General features: G+C 41.7%; 1 protein-coding gene across 2 annotated transcripts in view; it reads left to right on the top strand.

Moving 5' to 3' along the window:
• The first annotated feature begins 1,103 nt into the window (after positions 1–1,103).
• sec24b (SEC24 homolog B, COPII coat complex component) overlaps positions 1,104–22,680 on the top strand; it is a 43,039-nt gene continuing 21,462 nt past the window's right edge. Inside the window, exons 1-8 of one of the 2 annotated variants that reach the window (XM_078169565.1) lie at positions 1,104–1,414; positions 2,059–2,742; positions 3,445–3,594; positions 7,379–7,516; positions 16,109–16,192; positions 19,149–19,312; positions 20,175–20,359; positions 20,563–20,665. In XM_078169565.1, the coding sequence (XP_078025691.1) occupies positions 1,321–1,414; positions 2,059–2,742; positions 3,445–3,594; positions 7,379–7,516; positions 16,109–16,192; positions 19,149–19,312; positions 20,175–20,359; positions 20,563–20,665 (1,602 nt within the window). In that variant the 5' untranslated portion in view covers positions 1,104–1,320. The remainder of the gene's footprint in view (positions 1,415–2,058; positions 2,743–3,444; positions 3,595–7,378; positions 7,517–16,108; positions 16,193–19,148; positions 19,313–20,174; positions 20,360–20,562; positions 20,666–22,680) is intronic. The other variant, XM_078169564.1, reaches the window with a different exon arrangement.

Raw genomic sequence — 22,680 nt, 5'->3', positions numbered from 1 at the left:
ACCACTGGTTTACATTGAAATAAATGAAACAAATAAGACTTAAACTATAAACAAGGTACACTTTACAGTACCTAAGGCCTTATGCAATCTATGCTTTGTACAAATTACAAAACACATATAAGCAGAAATAAAAGGCATAGGTTGTACTATGACTTGTCTCATCTATAGTATAAATCAGTGCCACTCAATTTACCGCCCATGGGCCAAAGCTGGCCAGTGATAGGGTGCCAGGTGGCTCCCAGCCATTTTCTAATTCTTTTGTAATTTTCTTTTTATTTAAATTCAAAAAAAGAAATCATCAGGTACAAAGCGATGTGGACAAATAAATAGATGGAAGAACAAACAAACATGCAGACGAATAAACAACCACTATCCTTTAAACTAACAAAAACAGAACTAGATGAATAAATAAATAAGTAAATAATCGTAATCAAAAGAAAGGTCCAAGTGTAGCAGGGCACCAGGGGTTAATGTGAACAACTGTATCACGACATATCTTAGGATTTTGGCAGTATCACAGTGCATCACAACACTTCTTGGAGTATCTAGTTTGGGCGTTTTACATTGAATTGCCCATTGAATGCATCACAGTATGGCAGGTTACAGTTAAACTCCGTCCAAGACAATGAGTTGGTCGATTTCCATAGCTTGTCATCTAAGATTTCCCACTCCACCTTTTGATATTGCTGTTTCCCTCAGTTTCCCACTTTTCTTTTACATAAAATGTGTTGTCATTTTTAATTCACAAGGACAATAAATGCACTTTTTGTACTTTTAATATTGAAGAAGGTGCCAGGGTTCATAAAAAGCATCAACATAGAGCTTGTTTATCAAAGATAGTGCCATGGGAGGATCCTCTGGAGCCCCAGCAGAGGTCTGGGCTAAGCACCCCCTGCATACACCTGGACTATGCTGCTGCAGCTGGCCCCTGGCCTCCTGTCATGTTGCAAAAGTGGCCCCCAAGCAAAGCAAGTTAAGTACCCCTTGTGCAAATAAATTGGATTAGACATACAGTAATATACATAAATAACTATAGCAGTGTTTTCAATGAAATAATACAAAAATGAGTACACATATTTGCACAGAACTTCCAGCAGAGGGAGTGATGGACCGCAGGCAGCAGTCAGGCTCAGCTCCTCAGCATCCTCACTGAAAGCTTCAGCTCTCAGCCCGAGCGGACCCACCAGGCTGCCCGGGTCTTCACCGACCAGCAGCGACCTCTCTGCCGCATTCTCCGGGGGTGACACCAGGCTTTGGGACAGCGCCGCTCATGTGTATTTAACCCACCCGTGTATCTGTGGGATCGAGGACGGGAGAGCCATGTCTGCGCCGGGTTTCACAAACCTGAACAGCTCCGTCAGCTACAGCCAGAACTCAACGCCGAACGGAGGAGCAGCGCCCCCCTACCAGAACGGTAACGCAGGCCGGATGATGCGATTAGCCAGCTCGCTAGCGTTAGCATGCTAACCCCCTGGGATATCAGTTTGTTGAGCAATTATATATATATTTTATTTTTGTACAACTGTCCTCTTGTGTTAACTGAACAATAACATTAAATATAAATTAAAGCGACGTGTAATTTCGGCAAAAACTGACGGTTTCAGCTAAGATAGCCACTTGCTAACATTAGCTAGCTTAAGAGTTAACCTAAGCATTGAAACCCTACCGAAATAGCTAGCGGCTAACGTTAGCTTTTAAGCTAGCGTTCAACGATGCTATTATACATGTTAGCAATATAAAAGTTGTGTGACAGATGGCGCATTTCATTTCACGAAGCCAGCTTTATATTGAAGCTTTAATAAATAATAAGTCGAGTAAATTTACAGCACATTAAATTAGTTTTAATTGATGGCTGTTGCTGTGCTGTGAGGGATGTGTAATCAGCACGGGGCTAACCGGGTATTAACCCTCACTGCTCAAGTATCAGCTGCTGATGAAGCCTGTTGTTTGCAACTGCTGATAACCTCTGATTTATTTGTGAGCTGTGGTGGAGGTAGAATGAATGTTTTATACCAAGCTAATTGTACATGCACCTGACCATTCCGTCCTTCTCCTCAGGTCCAGCACAAACATACCAATCCATGCATCCACCTACAGGCTGCTATGGAGCCCCACCTCAACAACAGAGCTACCCCACCATCCCTGCCCACTGCACTCCTGCTCCCAACAAAGCACCCATTACGAACAGTGCCCACAGTGCTAACTACTACCAGGGCAACCATCAGCAGCAGCAGCACCACCACCTCTCTCAGCATCATGTAGCACCCTCCCCATACTGTGCTCCCTTAAGCTCTGCTCCTCCGTCTCAGCCATATGCCACCCTCCCCTCTTCAGCACCACCACCATCAAATGCCCAATACAGCCAACAGCCATTCCAGCAGCAGCAGCAGCATCCACCATATGCCCCTCCAGGATCTTACTATGGACAGCAGTCATACCACGCTCCCCCGGCACAGCACTCTCAACAGCAGCAGCCCAGTTTGGTTCCTGCACCAGCTGGTGCCACTGGAGCTCCTGTCTATCCAATTGTTTCCTACCCTTCTGCACCAGGAAGTAGCCAGTATGGCACCCTGAGTTCCTCCCAGAGCACCTCCACGCATGGAGGCATGCCCACCCAGATGGGTGCACCCCTACATCAGTACAGCACCTCTCGGCCGGCTTCCACAACAGCAGTGCAGCCTGGGTACAGTGTGGCTCCTCCCAGTCAGCTGGCACCAACAGTCAATGGTCAAGGAAGCACAGGTATGTGTGAATGGCTGATTTACGCAGGGGCTGATCAACTTAGTGTTGCAGAGGTGTGCATTCAAGCTGTTTTTGTCAGTATCAGGTTTAAAAAGCAAGATTGGTGTCAGTCAAATACTTTGCTGCCAACATTTGCTTAACTACGGGACAACAGTGTTGTAGTCTTTTATTTTTTCTCCTTGTCTCGTAGCTTGAGTAGGCATTGCTCTAATTTGTGACCTGTTTTGCACCTGCATTTGTGCTAAGACTCCTACAAAAATCCATGTTTGTATCAGCTGATATAAGCATGATAAATCATTCGTACTGGTACACATGTAAAGTCACAAATAACTTCTCGTTGACTGATGAAGATACAGTAGTGCTGAAACATTAGTCTGTTTGCACTAGTAAAGGCTGTAAATTGATCAGTGTGCTCCTGTCCTTTCTTCTCACTTCAAAAACAACCATTCAGCAGTCCTAGAAAGTTCGTTGTGGAGTTGAGAAGACTGCCAGCAGCAAAGTCAAATTTTAATGGATATTTGATTGACAGCTCTTCCAACTTTTAACACTGTGTGTAGTTCTTCTGTTTGTATTTCTTCTAGTGTCTGTTTTTATCCAGGAATTAGATCTGTGGTTACGCAGACCTCCATTCTCCTGATTGAAATGTCCTGCCTTTTTTAATTTGTGTTTTTTTGCCGTTTTTTGTTGCCTCCCAAACTGCAGTCCACCAACACTATGACCAAAGCCATCAGGCTTCTCTGAGCTATGACTCCTACAGCGGGGTTGTACACAGCAGTGGTGGCGCAGACGCAGACCACCCCCCCTCAGGAACCCCCTCCACTTCAGTCCATTCCTCACCGGGCCGCCACCAAGGTAATAACTATATTTAAATAAATTTTAACACTCTGACAAAACATATACACATTGCCAGAATACACCATGAAGAAGGGCATCTTGCCTGAAATGTTTGTGTGGCAATATTAAAAATTCAAAATGGAGTGCTGTCCTTGTTTTAAAGGTTTAATCATAAGTGAGCGTGTTGTATCTTATTTTACAACACATACACAAAAAGATTAATCAGCATAGTTACTGCTTTTCATTGCTGCTGGTACTGATGAACGACCGCTTGTAAAATGAGGTTGTTGGAACGTTCAAACCAAGGAATGTCAGCAATGGGCCTCATCTGTGTATGTTTCTGTATGCGCACAGTTGGAAGTTGACTTCTGGCATAATCTGCATTGTAGGTGCTTTAAAAGAAGACTTTAAATGTAATTTAAATAGCTGGATGTTCACTTTTGTGAATTTGGTTTAAATGTTGAGACCAAAAATTCAGTTTCCTGTTTTTGGTTCACTGCTTGCAGAAGAAAAACCACACCAGTGTATTAGTTTCAGAAGGTGTCCTTTCATTTGTGTTTTGGCTGGAATTTGTGTTGAAGCAAAACCTATTTCCTTACCTGCTTTACTTCAGTGTTTGAACATTTGAAGTTATTATACGAGAAGTGGCAGCTCTTGGGCTTGCCGTGCTCTGGTGCCTGGTTTTTGTCTTTTCTGGTGCAGTTTCTTCACTGAGCTCAAGATTAGATGCACAGTTTGAAATCCCGCTCTATATTTACAATGACAGTGAGTGTGAATATGATTACATGTTCACAGCTGCACTTTGTGTGTGCAGTAGATTACGTGGGTACATTTCCAGGCACACACTCTGAAATGTGCAGGTGTGAGCACTTATACAAATGTAAGGGTTTCAGTCTGGAACTCAGCAGCCAGCTGCTGGTTTATTTTGTTTGCGAGACGTGAATTTTTTCACTGTCAGCTCGGGAGGTTAACACCAAAGGAGTCTCGCACCAGCTGCACCTGTGTTTAATCAGAATTTAGGTTGCAAAAACAATTGACTTTGACATTCTCGACAAAGAAGGAAACGACATCTTAAGAGGTGTAAAAGGACAAATAAGCCAAGGTTATTATTGTCAACTAAAACTAAACTAATAGCTGAAACTAGGTGTGAAAAAAAACATTTTAGTTAACTAAAATACAAATAAAAACTAGACTGCTCTTGCAAAACTAACTAAACTAAAATAAAAATATACAGAACATCTCTCTAGTTTTAGTCTTTGTAGGTTTGGACAAATTTATAGACACTTAAATACACGAGGAGGCATTGGTGCATGTGTTTATCGAGACTGTGATGTCTACATGACTGTGAATCAGTTGCCGTCACAAAGCATTGTGTTTGTATCATCATACCTATTATGAACTTCTGACAAATACCCCTCATACTATAATCAGAAACTAATAAAAACTAAGTATTTTTTAACAAGAAAAATTAAACTGAAACAAGCAAACCCACTCTGGAAAATTAACTGTACTAAGAATAAAAATTAAATATGAAGAAAAACAGTAAAATAACTATATTATCTCTGCAATTACTAAATTTCTCCAGATTTTATTCTCCCAGTTGCCACTTAGCTGTGTGCCTTAATTGGTTTCCTCTGTCCCAGTGATATTAGCCTCAGGCCACTGAAAATGTGTTAGTAAGAGAATGACAGGACAAACAATGGTTGCACCTCTCTACAGGCATGTATTTAAAGCCACACGTTGTTATAACAAGTATTTCAAGAGGATAATTATTGTTGAAATAATTGACCTGCTTGTTTTTAGTTGGATAAAAGCTGTGGTAACACTGAATGCAATGATTTGGATAATTGCGGCCAGTTTTTGTAATGTTATTAAAATCTGAAAGACAGTGGGAAAAAAAATATTTGGCTGAGCTCGTTGGGTGTTCACAGACTGGGAGTATTAAGGGGCATTAACACATCTGCAAGTGCTCCAATCACACAAGATATTTGATGCCTAATTTACACCTAGCTGTCTCTACATGTCAGGGGATGCTGAGTTCACATGGAAACAGGTAGACGGCAGATGGACAACTCTTTCTGGACGGCACAGGCAAAACAAAAAACAGTCAGATGAAATTGCAGTACTGAGAAACGAAACATGCATGATGAGAAGTTGTGATGGTGATAGTGTATTGTTTGCAAAGAATGGAATAAAATATATAAAATAAAATAATGTAATGATTATTATTTTACATTATTTTTCTGGTGATGTGAAGTAATTGATCCAGATCGCCTTTGTGTGTCGCAGAGGACTAGGAGTCATAGAACTGCCACGCCAGGGAAAGAAAAACTGATCAGTATCAGGCAATAACATGAAAAGTTTCATGTTACAACAAGATGTTCTTCATGTTTTTACAAGATATCTTCATGAGAAAAATTTCTTCCATCCAACCTTTTTCATCCACGTATCCATGGCCGGGTCGCGGGGGCAGCAGGCCAAGCAAAGCACCCCAGACATCCCTCTCCCCAGCAACGCTTTCCAGCTCCTGCTGGGGGACCCTAAGGCGTTCCCAGGCCAGATGATATGCATAATCCCTCCAGCATGTCCCAAGGCCTCCCACCAGTGGGATGTGCCTAGAACCACCTCAGCTGACCCCTTTCAACTCGAAGGAGCAGTGGCTTTATTCCGAGATGTCTGAGCTCCTTACCCTATCTCTAAGGCTGAGCCCAGACACCCCATGGAGAAAACTCATTTCGGCCACTTGTATCAAGGACCTCATTCTTTCGGTCACTACCCAGAGCTCATGACCATAGGTGAGGGTTGGGACGTAGATGGACCAGTAAATAGAAAGCTTCACCTTCCGGTTCAGCTCCCTCTTCACTGCAGACGCTACACCAAACCGCCGATCCATCTCACGCTTCATTCTACCCTCACACGTGAAGAACACCCCGAGATACTTGAACTCCCTCGCTTGAGGCAGTAACTCTCTCCCAACCCAGAGGGGGCAATTAACCAGTTTCCAGCAGAGAACTGTAGCCTCAGATTTGGAGGTGCTGACTCTCATCCCTGACTGCTTAACACTCATCTGCAAACCGCCCCAGTGCATGCTGGCGTGATGAAGCCAACAGAACCACATCATCTGCAAAAAGCAGACGCACGGTTCTGAGGTTCCCAAACTGGACCCCTTTCTCCAACCAGCTGCACCTCAAGATCCTGTCCATGAAGGTCACAAACAGGATCAGTGATAAGGGACAACCCTGGCGGAGGCTAAGACCCTTGCGGAGAACGAGAAATTTGATATGAAAATATCTTGTGAAAACATGAAAAGCGTCAACTAATATTAGTTTCTTGCTGTCGTCCACTAAAATGATGCCTGGTTTGGCGTCTACCATCTGCCTGAATCCATGTGAACGTCAGCATTAAGTTGTAAGATGTCTCTGTTGGACCTTTTTTTTTTTAATTTGTCTTTGTTTTGTTTTCTCTTTTTTTAAACCAACGTCTCGGTTTATCTCTGAAATGTTACTGGTGTCATATGTAGACTTGGATATAGAGTAAATGTTAAGCAACACAGCTCGTTACCAAACAAGTTCACCCTCTCTCATTGCCAGAAAATTCAAAATATCTTGGTCTATTTAGATTTCCCAGAGATAAGTGAATGGAAGAAGCTAGTTCATTGCCTCAGCACACACACACACACACACACACACACACACACACACACATACACACATCACGTGGATGAAGTTTACTGCCTGATCTCGGTCGCCCTGTCTGCTGTCGATCACCCAGTTTTGACAGTTTTCTCCCCCCCTTCCAACAGGCATGCAGTATGGATATGTTGCTAATAGTGGAGCTAGCTCTGTTTCTGCCACCACATCAGGCCCAGCCGCAGCTCCCTCGTCATCCAGCTCTGAGGATGATGATGATGAGGAGGAGGAGGAGGAGGATGAGGAAGCAGGTCTGCTTTAGTTTTTACCTCCCAAACAAACTCATTCATTACCACTTTCTCCATCCTCATAAACTCATTCACCTCTGTGCTAAACTTCCCCATGCCCTAAAATCCTTAATAGAGCTACACCCATGATTTTGACCACCGTCACTTTTGATTGTTACCGCTCTCCCCTTCTGTGTCACCTCTGTTCTACGTACCAACATGCTTAATCAGTCCACAGCTCTTCATCGGTACCTTCCCCCTTTCTAAGAGGCTAATCAGATTTTTCCCTCTCCTTCCTGCTGCCTCCTCAAGAGCCTTCCAAAGTTCACCCAGTGCTTGCTGTCTTTCCCCCTCACAATCATCACTACTGACACTGAATCATTTTCTAAATCAGTGTGTGCCTTGCTCTGTTGCTCCATCGCTCACATGAAATTTTGTCTCTCAGAAAGGTGAGAGGTAAGTGGGTTAGCATTTAGCTTTTAAAGCTTCTGCCAGGTTCTGCTGGTCTAGCTCTCGTTCACTCATTTGTCTTTGGGATCTGATTATCTTTCTGTAGTGCACCTCCACTTAACAGCTGTCCACACGCTGTGGTGATTAAAAAAACGTAGTAAACTTTGTTAGTAAGCTCTTAAAACTTAACTTTTTAAGTTGTTTAGCATTGAAATAAATAGTCGATTGACAAGAAATTAATCAGCAACAATTATGATAAAAAATTAGTAGTTTGCGTCCGGTCATAGCTTCTAAAACGTGACGATTTCCTGCTTCTCTTGGCTTTCATTTAATTGTTAATTGAATTCATTTGTTTTTTGAACTGTTAGTTTGACAGAACTAGCATTTTAAAGCTTCTGGAAAATTACAGTGAACATTTTATCTCAGATTTCTGACATTTGACATTAAGGAGATTGACTCCCCAGAGTGAATAATGGGCAGGGTTAGAAATATTTTTTTTGCGTACATGCACCGGTGTTTGTAGCTTCTAAAATTACATGCACCCTTTTTTTTACTGCATCATTTGGCATATATGACCTTCTTTCTCTGCGCCTCCACTACAGTTTGGCTGGATCTGACCAAAAGAAATAAAACATCGACCACTGCAACATTTTCTTTTTAATGACAGTTAAAATATGGGGACATCGTTAGTGTGCTCTGTAGTTTGAGCTGACTTTTTCTTTAATTTTCTGAAAAACTGTTGTTTAAAATAACTTAAGATTTGATATGGTCATAGTCAGGGTCAGTCTGAACAGAACTACATCCAAAATTACAGCAAACCTCTTAAAGCAACCAAGTTAACCAGACAAATGTTGGTATTTTCATATTCTGCAAACCACAGATACGTTTTGTTTGTAAGCAGCAGTTGTAGCAGTTAAAACGTACGTTGAAACTTTACATTTCAACATTATTTATTCTTTATGAATTATTTGTTTATTCAGGATCCCCATCAGTTGTCAACACAGTAACGACAACTCTTCCTGGGGTCCACACAAAACGCGAAAGCAAGATAAGACATTAAATTTTCACATCGTAGACAATTCACAGCATCGACGAATTTAAATAAAACCCAAAAAAGAGACAGTAGTAGTTATCTCACATTTACTATGTCTTCATATTAACATCTCTGTGGTAAACGTGGTTACGTTTAGGCACAAAAAACACTTGGTTATAGTCAGGAAACGATCATGTTTTGGCTTCAAATACCTGCTTTTGGGGGCATAATTCCAGCAGGATAGGCAGTGATGTGTCTAAAATGTAGCACTGAATTCTCCTTGTACAGTAATGTGCAGTGAAACTACTTCAAATCGTAGATTGTCATAGGAACATGTTGATCATTTTGAACAGAAGTCCATTGCACTCTCCAGCAAACCTAACATGGAAACAGTTTTAATCATATTAGGACTTCTTTGTTGATGTCACATATTCAACAATCCTTATTTAATACTTTATGTGTTGTTATTTTTTGCTGTATTGCAACTCTTTCTTCATCCTTTTTTGTCGCTCCAAGTAATTGGTACCACAACAGCATGAATAGAGGCGCATAAAATCCAAGCGGTGCCTGGCTTGACTGGTTTTACGTGGTGCTTCTCTGTCTAGTCTGTCCGCTGTCAGTGTTCTCTTTTCACTTTGCCACGTTATCAGTTTTAAATTTGTTTTTTCCTGCTTGAGAAAATGAACATTTGCATGAGAGTGTGTAAAAAGTATCATGGCGTGAGAGTTGGCAGTCCTGCACAACATATTTTCTGTGCCAAGTAACGTGCACAGGTTCATGTAGAGCTGTGAAATATGAGCACAGCTAAAAATTTAAGGTGCACCACCGTACATATACATGGAGTATTTAAAGCCCTGAAAGATAAAATAACTTATGAAAATAAACATTATTTGCAGCCCTTAAAGTGTCCACCATAAAAATGCTTACTTGATATGAAGTATTCTGTGTTGGAAAAGTTAAAGATCTGGACCACATGATTCTGTACTGAGCTTTAACGGTGTCATCATGCATATGCCTGTTGTGTACGACTCAGGTGCTCTGCTGATGACTGTCCCTCAGGAACTCTGTCATCAGCCAGAGGTTAATAAGTTTTTAAATATAGCCACTCCCCTGCCAGCAGGTGCAGGCTCTCTGTGTACATGTTTGCTGACTCGCCTGCTCCCCGTGAGAGAGCAGCAAGTGACTGCACAGCTCACACTCATTTACACCTCTTAATAAAAAGGTTCCCCCTCGTGATTGCTTCAGTTCTCCCTGGTCTCTTACGGGTAGTCTGCTGCAACAAAATACCAGTTGTTGATTTCTGGATGCCAAAATAATGTCTGAATAAGATACATGTCACTTTATGGCACATTTATACAATATGACAGATGATTATCATGTGTTAAACTGTTATGCATGAGACCAAACTCATATAACTCTTGTTATAGATGAGTATGATTTTGGGCCGCTTTCAGTCAATACAATGTCACAAAGTGGTGAAAAATACCTGTTAAAATCTTCCTGAATTCCAAGCCAACACTTTTAAGTTGCTTATTTTGTGTGACCACCTCTCCAAACCCCCAAAGAGAGTCACTTTACAGTTATATAAAACACAGAAAAGCAAAAAATGAGAAAAGCTGGTGCCATCAAGTCGATCAGTCTGATTCAAGTCTCATGCAGTGTATTGCCTCCTTTGCTTTGTCTTCTCGTGCCCTCGTTCCCAAACCTGCTGAGTCACCCTCACACAAGTGCTAAAATGAGAGTCGTCTCAAGTGAATGACACAAGATGTACTTGTTATCATGGCAGCGCTCGTTCAAGCACATGTTGGATTTCTAACACATGTTGTAGCACATACAGTGTGTGGTCGTGAGGAAACGTCACTTTTTCTTTCTCTGTGCACACTGATTGTAGATTCAAGATTGAGGGTTGTCCTTACTGTTCCACAAGGGGGGAATATATTTGCTGGCGAGTTCGCATAAAAGTACAACACACATCAACACAACAGAAGCCTTTACACACAGTTTTTTTTTTGTGCTATTGATTTGCATGTCAGTAGAGGTTTTTTTCAAACAGTTCACACAGAACTCAAAAATGCCACGGCAAGAAAGCGATGTAATATTTTTCAAAACGCAATAGATTTTTCTGAGCTTCATGTGTAAAGACATCAACCAGTCACATTGTTCCTATTTATAGGGATTAAAAAACAACAACGCAGGCTCTGTAGTCTAAACCAACACGGCAAACTGCCCCTTTCAACCTTTACAAAGCTGTAACAGATCCACTACTTCCATTTGTACCTTTCACAATAAAAACCTTACACATATATACATATACAAGGAACATTTAGCTAAAAGGGAACTCAGTAAAATGGCATACAGTAGCTTTGGCCAGTGGGGTTTGTAAAAAACATACTTTATTTTTGAAGTACAGTGAATTTCAGACACAAGCTTTTATTTTGAAATGCCAATTCTTGTTGTAGAGTGAGTGAATAAGGGGCCGTACACATGCCATGTCTTTAACCACTTGGAAAACGCAAGGTTGACGCTTTCAGGGGCACTGAGGCAGATTGCGTCTGTGGTTACTAAGCGACCATAACCAGAATCCTTAGTGCAGAGCTGATCTTCTTCCAGGTGTTGTTGTATGTTTTAGACCTAAAAATATTGTCCGTGGGACAGATGTAAAGCTCTGGCAGCCCTGCACTAAAACGATCAACTTCTTCTCCATACTCGTCCGACTGATATTTACAGAAGAAGGGAAAGATATCTGCTGGCTGTGATTGGTTGTTCCTCGTCACATGACATGCAGAGCGCGCTGCTGCATTCCAAATGTTGAACTCAGTTTATTAGCTGCAGTGGTGTCGCTCTGGTGTTTGAGCTCGCCTGCCGCTCGTCTACATTGAAAACAATAAATTTGAAGAGGCAAAAACGCGACAGACTACTTAACAGAGACAGCAAGCTAGGTCGACAACATGGCCAAATGCTAGTATGACACTGAATATATTAAATGTCGTGGACCTTGAACTAATGACTAAAGAGCAGTCTGGGTCTCGTGGCTGGACCAGTTGGGAACATCTGTCTTATCTCAGACAGACTTCCAGACGCTACTCTTTGTCAATAGGATCCTGGTAGTTGTCACAAATTTGCATCGTTGATGGCCAGTCTAAACATTAAATTGAACATGTGCTGGAACTGTTACAGATTTGCATCGCTGCTGGTATAAATAGTTTTGATGCAAACTATTTGCAGGCGAGTGTTTCGCATTTTCGTATTGTTTATTCATCACACCCCCCATGTGTAAAGGCCTTAAATCACAGAGCTGAAGCCGGGAAATGGAAATTCATACCAAGAAGCAACCAGAGTGCTGTTGCTTTTAAGCATGTCAGTAGCATTTGGGAAGGAGGCGTGGAATCTCTCAGTGTCCTAACGGGAAACCTGAAACAACGTCCTGCAGGCAAAAGCTTGAAATCCCTCTGTAGTGGACGGATGGTCCTGATAATGAGATCAGTGTCAGTTGTGAGAAGCAGATTAGAAAGGAAACACTGTCGGCCACAGTATAAATGAAGCTGAAATTATCTGTAACCAGAGGTGATAGCAGCCTGGGGGCAAGCAAAATGGGCTTGTGACTAAACCTATAACGACCAACAGTTGAGGGGAAGGAGAAAAAGAAAACTGTCTGTTCTACTGTTCTAACCGAGACTAGCCTCCCCTTTATTAATCTATGATCTGACAGAAGAAAGGAAAAGAGGCAGAGGAGAATGAGGAGCTGTCAGAAGAAACTTGAGGGAGTTGGAAGAAGGCTAAGCTGTCCCGGTGTCCTGCTCCTCCAGAGCAGATAATCCAGTGTCTGCTGGTCCGATTTAGTCGGAGATAATTGGATCCCGTCCCGTCCAATGAGCTCTCTGCCCGAGGCCTGTCATGTCTTGGTTTGCTGCCGTTGATCCCTCCTTTTGGCCCACATGGATTAATGGGTTCATTCAAATATTCTACCCTTGTAATCCCTCTGGAAAAGCCTATTCATTATTGGACATGAGAGGGAAAACAGTGGCTGCAGCGGACCATAATGCAATGCAGCCACAAGACTTATTTTGGTAATATTATGTTTGCCTTATCTTGATCAGGAACAGCAGAGAATCAGACAGGAAGTGAGATCACAGAGAGTGAATAAGAGGATGTTGTGGTTGCATTAGACACCATCATGCTCATCTACAAGATTTATTGACTTTTGGAGTTTTAAATGAGAGCTGTTAATGAACTGATAAAACACAACTCAGCAGTGTCTTGCCCCTTTTCTGTCGATGTTTTTTTTTTGGCACTCTAGGAAATGTATGAAATCAGCAACTAAAGGTAAAAGTGATGGTGCAATTTGAGGGACAGCACAAAATAATTGACAGCACTGTCACAAATTAATGGCACCCTGTGGGGTTTTCTGATAAAAACACGGGTATGTTTGGTGATACTCACTAACATGCCTCCTTGAGACGTGACAAATGTGTGTCCTCATAAAACAAAGTCAGTTTAACAAATATACTTATTTTTAAATATCTTTAGCTCTGCATTGTTTACATCAGCTAAATTTCTTCCCCAACTTTTGCCTCATTTTGGAGGACTGTTATGCCTCTGTGCCACCTACAGCTGTGGCACAAATGTCCACTTGGACTCAAGGTTGAACTGATTGTAGTGGTCAAAGGTCAATGTTACTGTGAGGTCACAAAAAGTGTCTTTGGCCACAACTGAAATTTTTTTATACAAATAATGGCAAAATTTTACACAAATGTCTCATACATGGAGGTATAAATAGGATATAATGAGTTGGTTTTTGGTGTACTTATGCTGTGGTTCTTAATTTTTTTTTAGGATCTGTAACTGTTATAAATTGTAGGTTTGAAATAGGGCTGGGTATTGTTTATTTTTTTCTGATATCGGTGCTGTAATGGTACATTTTAAACAGTACCTGTGCCTAAACAGTGCCTGAACAATACTTAAACAAAACATAAGGGTGTGTAGTGTAAAAGTTTGTGCCAACAAATCAAGCAGTAAGGTTAAGATGTATAAATTGATTAAGAAACTTATATGATCATGGTTTTATGTACAAGGCATTATAAAGCTCTTTAATCTGCATTTAAATATGGCAAAACATTGCTGTATGTGTCAAAGTACTCATAGCACCATAGCACCAGACTATGTAATCATGTTGTATGCACCTACTGAAAGAACACACTGTGTCTTGTTTAACGATGAAACACATACTCAAATGCTGTAATACATACACACATTCACAGATTGCACTCTAAAGGTTCACCTTGCATAAGACTGAGAGCACTGAGGACTGTATAGAAAGTCCCCAAAATACACATGTTTTTTAAAAATAGAGTGAAAGCGAGACCAGACCTAAGGGAAGAAAACTTGGGAAATTCCAGGCTGCATTACACCATTAGAAATGGGCCCAATCAGAATTGGACACAAAGAAAGGTTTTCCACCAATAGAATTGGACTTAAGAGGGAAAGGTTAGCAAAAAGAGGTGGAGACTCATTTGAATCTCCACCAGCATATAAGCCAGGGTTCTGAGAGCAGGTTTTCAGTCACACTCCGGAGTCTGACTCGCTAAGTTCTATGTGTTAAAGCCTGCTGACACATTAAACTTGATTGCATCGGACTTTGCCTGTTTCCAGTGTTTCTTTAAGTATTTGCCAGCTGAGCCTAAGATACCAAATCAACATCTGAGGACAACTGACAAGAGACAAGAGGTTCAAGGTCGGGAGCCTACAGGCCCACTTCCAGGCACCGATTTTTGACACTTCAGGTGACATGACACTGTCATGAACTTGTCATAAACATTATGTACATGTCATAAACATTTATGACTGCTGCTCATTAAGTGTCATTCGTTTTTTGTAATGACAAGTTGACATTGTTTGAGTTGTCTCGATTAAAGTGACATTACCAGAAGTTGTCCTTGTCATGACAAGTTGACATTAGATTTGTTTGGGATGTCCTTATTATGACAACTTGACATTAACATAAAGACATCCTCTGGTAGTGTCATCCTGGTTAATGTCAAGTTGTCATAATAGGGACATCCCAAACAAATTTAATGTCAACTTGTCATGACAAAGACAACTTTTGGTAATGTCACTTTGATTAATGTCAACTTGTCATTACAAAAACCAAATGATACTTAATGACAGCAGTCATAAATGTTTATGACATGTACATAATGTTTATGACAGGTTCATGACCGTGTCATGTCATAGTTATGACAGTGTCATGTCATTCTTATGTAGATACCTTCAAGTAAAGTGTTACCGAAATTTGTTATTACCATTAGGTTCAGTAGGTTGCCTGCTGCTGAAAATCTCTGACACATCGACATCTCCTGGTTTTAAAATCTGTCCCAGTTGAATTTGTAACTGAATATCCCTGTTATAGAGTGTGTATTATAGTAGGGAGAAAGGCAGAGAGGAGAGAGAGTCATTGTGAGTGAAGATGATGGACTGTGGGAGAGCTGTACAGAGAGATGATGGTAATGAGTCCCATTCTGTAGCCATCACATAAGCTTTGTAATCTTCAGCTATTCTCATGTTTCTCTCCTCCATATTTTTCCCTTCATTCCCTCCATGTTTTCTGTCCTCGGAGGCCTGTACGCCAGCTTGTCCAAGACTTAAGTACATCTTTTCATCATGTTTTCTTTCCAGTATTCACTCCGCCTCATCTCTCTTTCTCTGTGAGGCCTGAGGGAGTCCAAACACAGCAGCACTCTTCATGGCCAAACAAAAAAACGCCGCTTTTCATTCCCTTTAATGTCTCTGCTTTTGTTCTTCCCCTCTTTCCCTCCTCGTCTTCCATTTTTTTAGTCTTGACCCTCCTTTCCTTATTCTTATTGACTTCATTTACAGTTGTTGTCCTTCGTTCTCCCAGACCTCCTCTCTTTTTTTTATTTTTCCTTTTATCTTTCAAACTATTTTCTGTCTTACTTTTTTGCTTTTTTCTTCAGTTGTACTCTGTTCTGTTGTGCTTTTTTTGGCCGTCCCCATGGGTCTTTGTTTAACTATATTAATTTAATTCTTTGCTCCTCCAGTCCTCTCAACCAGTCTTTGCTTTTTATTTCAGTTTTTAACCCTTTCTGTGTTTCACTCTTTCTGTCTGCCTCTCTCAGGCGGTGACACTTCCTCTTCCTCGACTGGCAGTGCCTCTCCGGTGCCCAACAGCTATGATTCCCTTGAAGGGGGCAGCTATCCAGGTATGTTTTGATCACAAACATGCTGTTCATCTAAATAATAGGCATACACAGCAAAATATCCCATTACAGAACTGCTTACCAGGGCTGCCCCCAACTAAGAATTTTCCTAGTCGACCAATAGTCATCATTTAGGGCCACTAGTCGACTAGTCGCCCGCACGTTTACGATATTAATTTAATATTAAATGATATATTTTGGTGGTTTGAGTTGAAGGTGTGAGAAAAAATAGTATCAGTAACATTGTTAACACTGTGCTACATTACAGAGAAATACAAACCGTACTAATGAATCTTCATTAATATAGGCCTATATTTTATCTACAAGTGCACGTCACACACTGAGCGAGCCGCCTGTTAATGACGCTGTGGGCTAATGGGCATGTAGCTACTTCCATGTTTCAGATGATACGTCATGTTTGTAGTCGACCAATGAAGATGAGTTTACATATCACCTTGGGTTTGTCCTTCACCTTCTCAAAATGATCCCACACTTTAGATTTCCTGCCCGACATGTTATTAACTAGCCTGTGGAATAACCGCAGGTACCAGCCCTGGAAATTAACCTGACTCCTGTCTGACTGCTGAGCGTGGCCACTTCCTGTGTCTGTCCTTTCAAATTAAATCCCCACATGGTCCGGCCATATAGGTTTTGATTTATTTTGACAAGGCGCAGCTCCTGATAGAGTTTCATGGGGGTTTTTTTTGTTTGTGTGTGTGTTTTTTCTGCGACTAAGCGACCAATAATATCTGGTCGACTAATGTTTGGTCAGCTATCAGGGGGCAGTCCTACTGCTTACTAGTTGTTGTTTTTTTGTGATTTCAGAAAGTTGCTGCAGTAAATGACACTGCCATTATGTTTAATAAAATTCCATACAGGCATATATCGATAGTGTAAATATAAGCAACATCTCCCAAAGAAATACTCTAGTGCCGTATTATAAGAATTTAAACAAGATGAGAAAATATATCATGTTGCATCTAGCACACTGTGTTAGTTACAAATATATATATATATACAGTACAGGCCAAAAGTTTGGACACACCTTCTCATTCAATGCGTTTTCTTTATTTTCATGATTATTTACATTGTAGATTCTCACTGAAGGCATCAAAACTATGAATGAACACATGTGGAGTTATGTACTTAACAAAAAAAGGTGAAATAACTGAAAACATGTTTTATATTCTAGTTTCTTCAAAATAGCCACCCTTTGCTCTGATTACTGCTTTGCACACTCTTGGCATTCTCTCCATGAGCTTCAAGAGGTAGTCACCTGAAATGGTTTCCACTTCACAGGTGTGCCTTATCAGGGTTAATTAGGGGAATTTCTTGCTTTATCAGTGGGGTTGGGACCATCAGTTGTGTTGTGCAGAAGTCAGGTTAATACACAGCTGACAGCCCTATTGGACAACTGTTAAAATTCATATTATGGCAAGAACCAATCAGCTAACTAAAGAAAAACGAGTGGCCATCATTACTTTAAGAAATGAAGGTCAGTCAGTCCGGAAAATTGCAAAAACTTTAAATGTGTCCCCAAGTGGAGTCGCAAAAACCATCAAGCGCTACAACGAAACTGGCACACATGAGGACCGACCCAGGAAAGGAAGACCAAGAGTCACCTCTGCTTCTGAGGATAAGTTCATCCGAGTCACCAGCCTCAGAAATCGCAAGTTAACAGCAGCTCAGATCAGAGACCAGATGAATGCCACACAGAGTTCTAGCAGCAGACCCATCTCTAGAACAACTGTTAAGAGGAGACTGCGCCAATCAGGCCTTCATGGTCAAATAGCTGCTAGGAAACCACTGCTAAGGAGAGGCAACAAGTAGAAGAGATTCGTTTGGGCCAAGAAACACAAGGAATGGACATTAGACCAGTGGAAATCTGTGCTTTGGTCTGATGAGTCCAAATTTGAGATCTTTGGTTCCAACCGCCGTGTCTTTGTGAGACGCAGAAAAGGTGAACGGATGGATTCCACATGCCTGGTTCCCACTGTGAAGCATGGAGGAGGAGGTGTGATGGTGTGGGGGTGTTTTGCTGGTGACACTGTTGGGGATTTATTCAAAATTGAAGGCACACTGAACCAGCATGGCTACCACAGCATCCTGCAGCGGCATGCCATCCCATCCGGTTTGCGTTTAGTTGGACGATCATTTATTTTTCAACAGGACAATGACCCCAAACACACCTCCAGGCTGTGTAAGGGCTATTTGACCAAGAAGGAGAGTGATGGAGTGCTGCGGCAGATGACCTGGCCTCCACAGTCACAGGACCTGAACCCAATCGAGATTGTTTGGGGTGAGCTGGACCGCAGAGTGAAGGCAAAGGGGCCAACAAGTGCTAAACACCTCTGGGAACTCCTTCAAGACTGTTGGAAAACCATTTCAGGTGACTACCTCTTGAAGCTCATGGAGAGAATGCCAAGAGTGTGCAAAGCAGTAATCAGAGCAAAGGGTGGCTATTTTGAAGAAACTAGAATATAAAACATGTTTTCAGTTATTTCACCTTTTTTTGTTAAGTACATAACTCCACATGTGTTCATTCATAGTTTTGATGCCTTCAGTGAGAATCTACAATGTAAATAGTCATGAAAATAAAGAAAACGCATTGAATGAGAAGGTGTGTCCAAACTTTTGGCCTGTACTGTATATACACATATATATATTTTCCACATTTTTCAAAACACGTTGGAGTAAGTTAAAAAAGTAGTAGAGATGAGAGAGGTGATATTTTTTTGCAGTAAAGGATGATGAGATGCACTTCTCAATTTATGTAAAAGCCTGTGATGAAAATGGGTCACACACACACACAAACAGACACACACATTTACCACTTAAATATCATATCTCCAAAATGCACTGTACAGCCACGCTGCCCTTTAATCAGGTTAAAACACTGACAATCACCTGTCCTCCAAAAATACGTCACATTTCTTTAACCGTGAACTCTCTTGTCCAGATTCCATGCCGCCCTCCAACAATATGACCAACCAGGCTGCACCCTATGGGAGCTATGGTTACCCCAGCATGCAGCCAGGGTATCGGCAGGGACTGGCCTCCCACACTGACTCTTCGCCCTCTCATGACCCGTACGGCCAGTCAGGCTACCAGCAGTACTCCCAGGTGAGGCCACAGCTTTAATAAAGAGAAGTGTTTTTTGTTACCTCCACCAAGGAGGTCATGTTTTCGCCGGCGTTTGTCTATTTGTCTGCAAAATAACTCTAAAAGTTGTGAACGGATTTTGATGAAATGTTCAGGAAAGGTTGATAATGGGACAAGGAACAGATGATATAATTTTGGTGGTGATCGGTTGAAGCGAAGTGGATAAAATAATAAAATGACTCGAAATCCGAGCTGCTTGGCGGAGGTCTGCGCTCTCCGAGTGCTCTAGTTGTTTTTGTTATTGTTGATGCCTTTATTTATAACTTGCAAATGAAAAGTGTTTTTACCAGCCTGGTTTAAGATATCTGAATTTTGAATCACTCCTAAATTTTCAAATCTGCGATCTCCAGAGCTATGACTCTCCAGGTATTATGTTTTTGGCTATGGTCTTTATAAAGACTGGATTGTGGGTCATCTAGCTCGTAATATTTCTGGACCTCGAAACTTGTCTCACACATGAGACAGCAACAGAGTTCTCTTTATACTTCCACAGTAAGGAGAGGAGTCGAGCTGCCATAGGAGCAGAGAAAAGGAGCTAAGTGAGTGGGCGAAAAATGCAGTTAATTCCGGGGGGGCGGCGAAGCTGGAAATAGGACAGTGGTTGTTTGTTTTCAGCTGTTTTCAATAAGAAAGCGTTGATGAATCCACTGTAGACTACCTGCTCAGCGCCTCACAGCAAACAGACACAGTTAGAGACTAGCTGGAGAACATCGTGGAGCATTTAGCAACAAGAGCCATATATGTTTGTCGGTGGTCATACTGATGACAGCTCTGATTTATCACAGGATTAAAAAGTAGTTATGTCTCTCTCCCTCCTCTGCAGCCATTCCCAAGTCTGTCCCAGCTGTCTGCAGCCCTGGGTGGGCTGAGCGGGGTGCCGGAGCTGGAGGTGGAGGCCTTGAGGCCGGTCAACCTGCTGCAGGAGAGGAGCCTGCTGCCCCCCAGGCCGCTTGAAGCCCCCGAACCCAACCTCAGCCCCGACCTGAAGAAAGTCAACTGTAGTCCACAGTAAGTAACGTGAAGGAGGGTTTAACTACAGACACACACTATTTTAGCTCATATTTCAATCCTCTGTTATTTGAAAGAAGTCTTTTGACTTACGTCTTTTTCACATCCTCTACTTCTTTGAATCTCTTCACTGTGTCATTGTCTAAACTGTTGATGTGTTACTCAATGCACCTCCTCTCTCCTTGTGTTTCTCTGCTGATCAGGACATTCAGGTGTACCCTGTCCAGCATCCCACAGACCCAGGCTCTTCTCAACAAGGCCAGGCTCCCTCTGGGCCTCCTCCTCCACCCCTTCAGAGACTTACAGGTACGATCTGATGTCTAAACCCTCACAAAACTCAACACACACAGGAAGATACAAGGGATGGGCGATGATTTTCGAATACTCGATTAGTTATTAACTTGAAAAAAATCAAATAGTTCATGTGACTGTGGTTTTGTCCATTGTTTTTTCTGGTTTTACCAGCACTTTGAAATCACGCGATAACACCAAATATCACGTTATTACATGCCTCTTGTATTTAGGCTACAGTAAACGCCTGTAGCACGGTGTTTTCCACACAAGGTCAGTATAGCATTTCCTACAGCATATTTAGGGACGGGGGGCATCTTTGAGTAATTGTTGAATAGTTCACAGTGAATTTCGAATAGCACTTTTGTTGGAAAAGTCCCATCCAAGGTTTTTCTGTACATTCTGCTCTTGTTGATTTGTTGAATAGTTTAATCAGCTCCTGTCTTATGGATAAAAGCTTCAGATGTTTAAGGTGGTTTGGTTGGATGTTATGTTTTTCTCCTGAGGTAGATTCAGTAGGTATTCTGTTGGCTGGTATGTTACCCAGCTAGAGGTAGTGCTATGCTAACCAAGCTGCATAGGATGCCACAAAGAGAGGCAGATCAAAGTGGCTTTTTGGTACACATTTCCTGATAGATGGAGCAGGAGAAAAAGATAGAGGATGGTCTTTTATCATATTTTCAGGGTCTCTGGACACATGGGACACATATTTGCGTTGAAAAGGCATGAAAGAGTGAATAATATGTGACCTTTAAGGTGTGGCTAATGGGGTTTTTGATGGCCAGTGGCAAAGATTTTGAGCTGAAGTTGCCAAATATTGTCTGATTGAGGGGAAAAAATCTTTAAAACAACATTTATTCTATCAAGTGAAACCTCAGGGCTTTTTTATTGCTGTTGTCATCCATTCTTCATCACACATGAGACAGCAACAGCTACAGAGTTCTCCTTATACATCAATGGTGAGAAGAGGAGTCGAGCTGCCGTAGGAGCAGAGAAAAAGAGCTGCTGTGGGAGCTGGTATGAACAAGCAGAGAGCGAGTGGGGGAAAAATGCATCTAATTCCAGGGGCTACAAGGCTGGAAATAGGACAGTGGTGTGAAGTGCCACAGGGCGGCGAGTTCCAGAGGGCCGACATGTTTCTAGCCACCGCTGGTGTGGAGTTGTTCTTTGAAAGTAATAGGGCCGTATTTTTTGACGTGCGCCATTTGCCACTGGTGTGTTTTGGCCATTAGTTTGGAGTAGTAAAGATTTTGAGGCAAATATTGTCTGATTGAGGGGAAAAATCTTTAACAACAACATTTATTTTATCATGTGAAAGCTTGGGGTTTTATTACTGCTGTTGCTGCTTTAAAGTGAAGAATTTGTCAAGTTTTGTCCCGTTGTTTTGGGCGATAGTAGTGTGATAGCACTGCCCCAACACACTTTAACAAAAGACACTCACTGCAGGCTGCTGTCCTCTTTACTTGTCCTCCTTGTTCTACTTTTACTAAACAAACCATTGTGATTTATTTAGTGAAAGAACAAACACATCCCAACTTGTGCAGCGAAGGATTCTTCCCAGAGAGAGGGATCCCTGCACAGCAGTAAATAAAGATTCTGATACGATTTATGTCGGTTTATCGAGTACTATTTCACTAACTGAAGACTGAAGGAAGAGTACATCACTTATATCATGTAAGACTGGTCCACTCGTAACAAACTAAACAAGTTATGAGTCTGCTCTTTGTGAGGAGCAGCTGCAGTGACAGCAGGACGGGCAGCAGGAGGAGAATGATGATGAGGTGCAGGACGATAGATGAGTTTATTTATAGAGGTGTTAGGCAGCTGATGTGGTGTCATAAGTTATGAAGTGACGGAAAACAGAGATGCCCTGATACCACGTGACAAACGAGTAGGAAGTTGTGGCTGAAAAACTTTGTTTACTCAAGCAGTAGCAATGATGGGAAAAGTTTTGAGAGGCTCGAGAAGTTCATTTACAGGGGACTCTCTGAATAAAATATGATTTTACCTCGATGTATATTCATGTAGTT

This window comes from Epinephelus lanceolatus, chromosome 7, assembly GCF_041903045.1.
Source record: "Epinephelus lanceolatus isolate andai-2023 chromosome 7, ASM4190304v1, whole genome shotgun sequence".
Lineage (NCBI taxonomy): Eukaryota > Metazoa > Chordata > Actinopteri > Perciformes > Serranidae > Epinephelus > Epinephelus lanceolatus.
The sequence above is the reverse complement of the archived record's forward strand: the minus strand, read 5'-3'. Positions and strand labels throughout refer to the sequence as shown.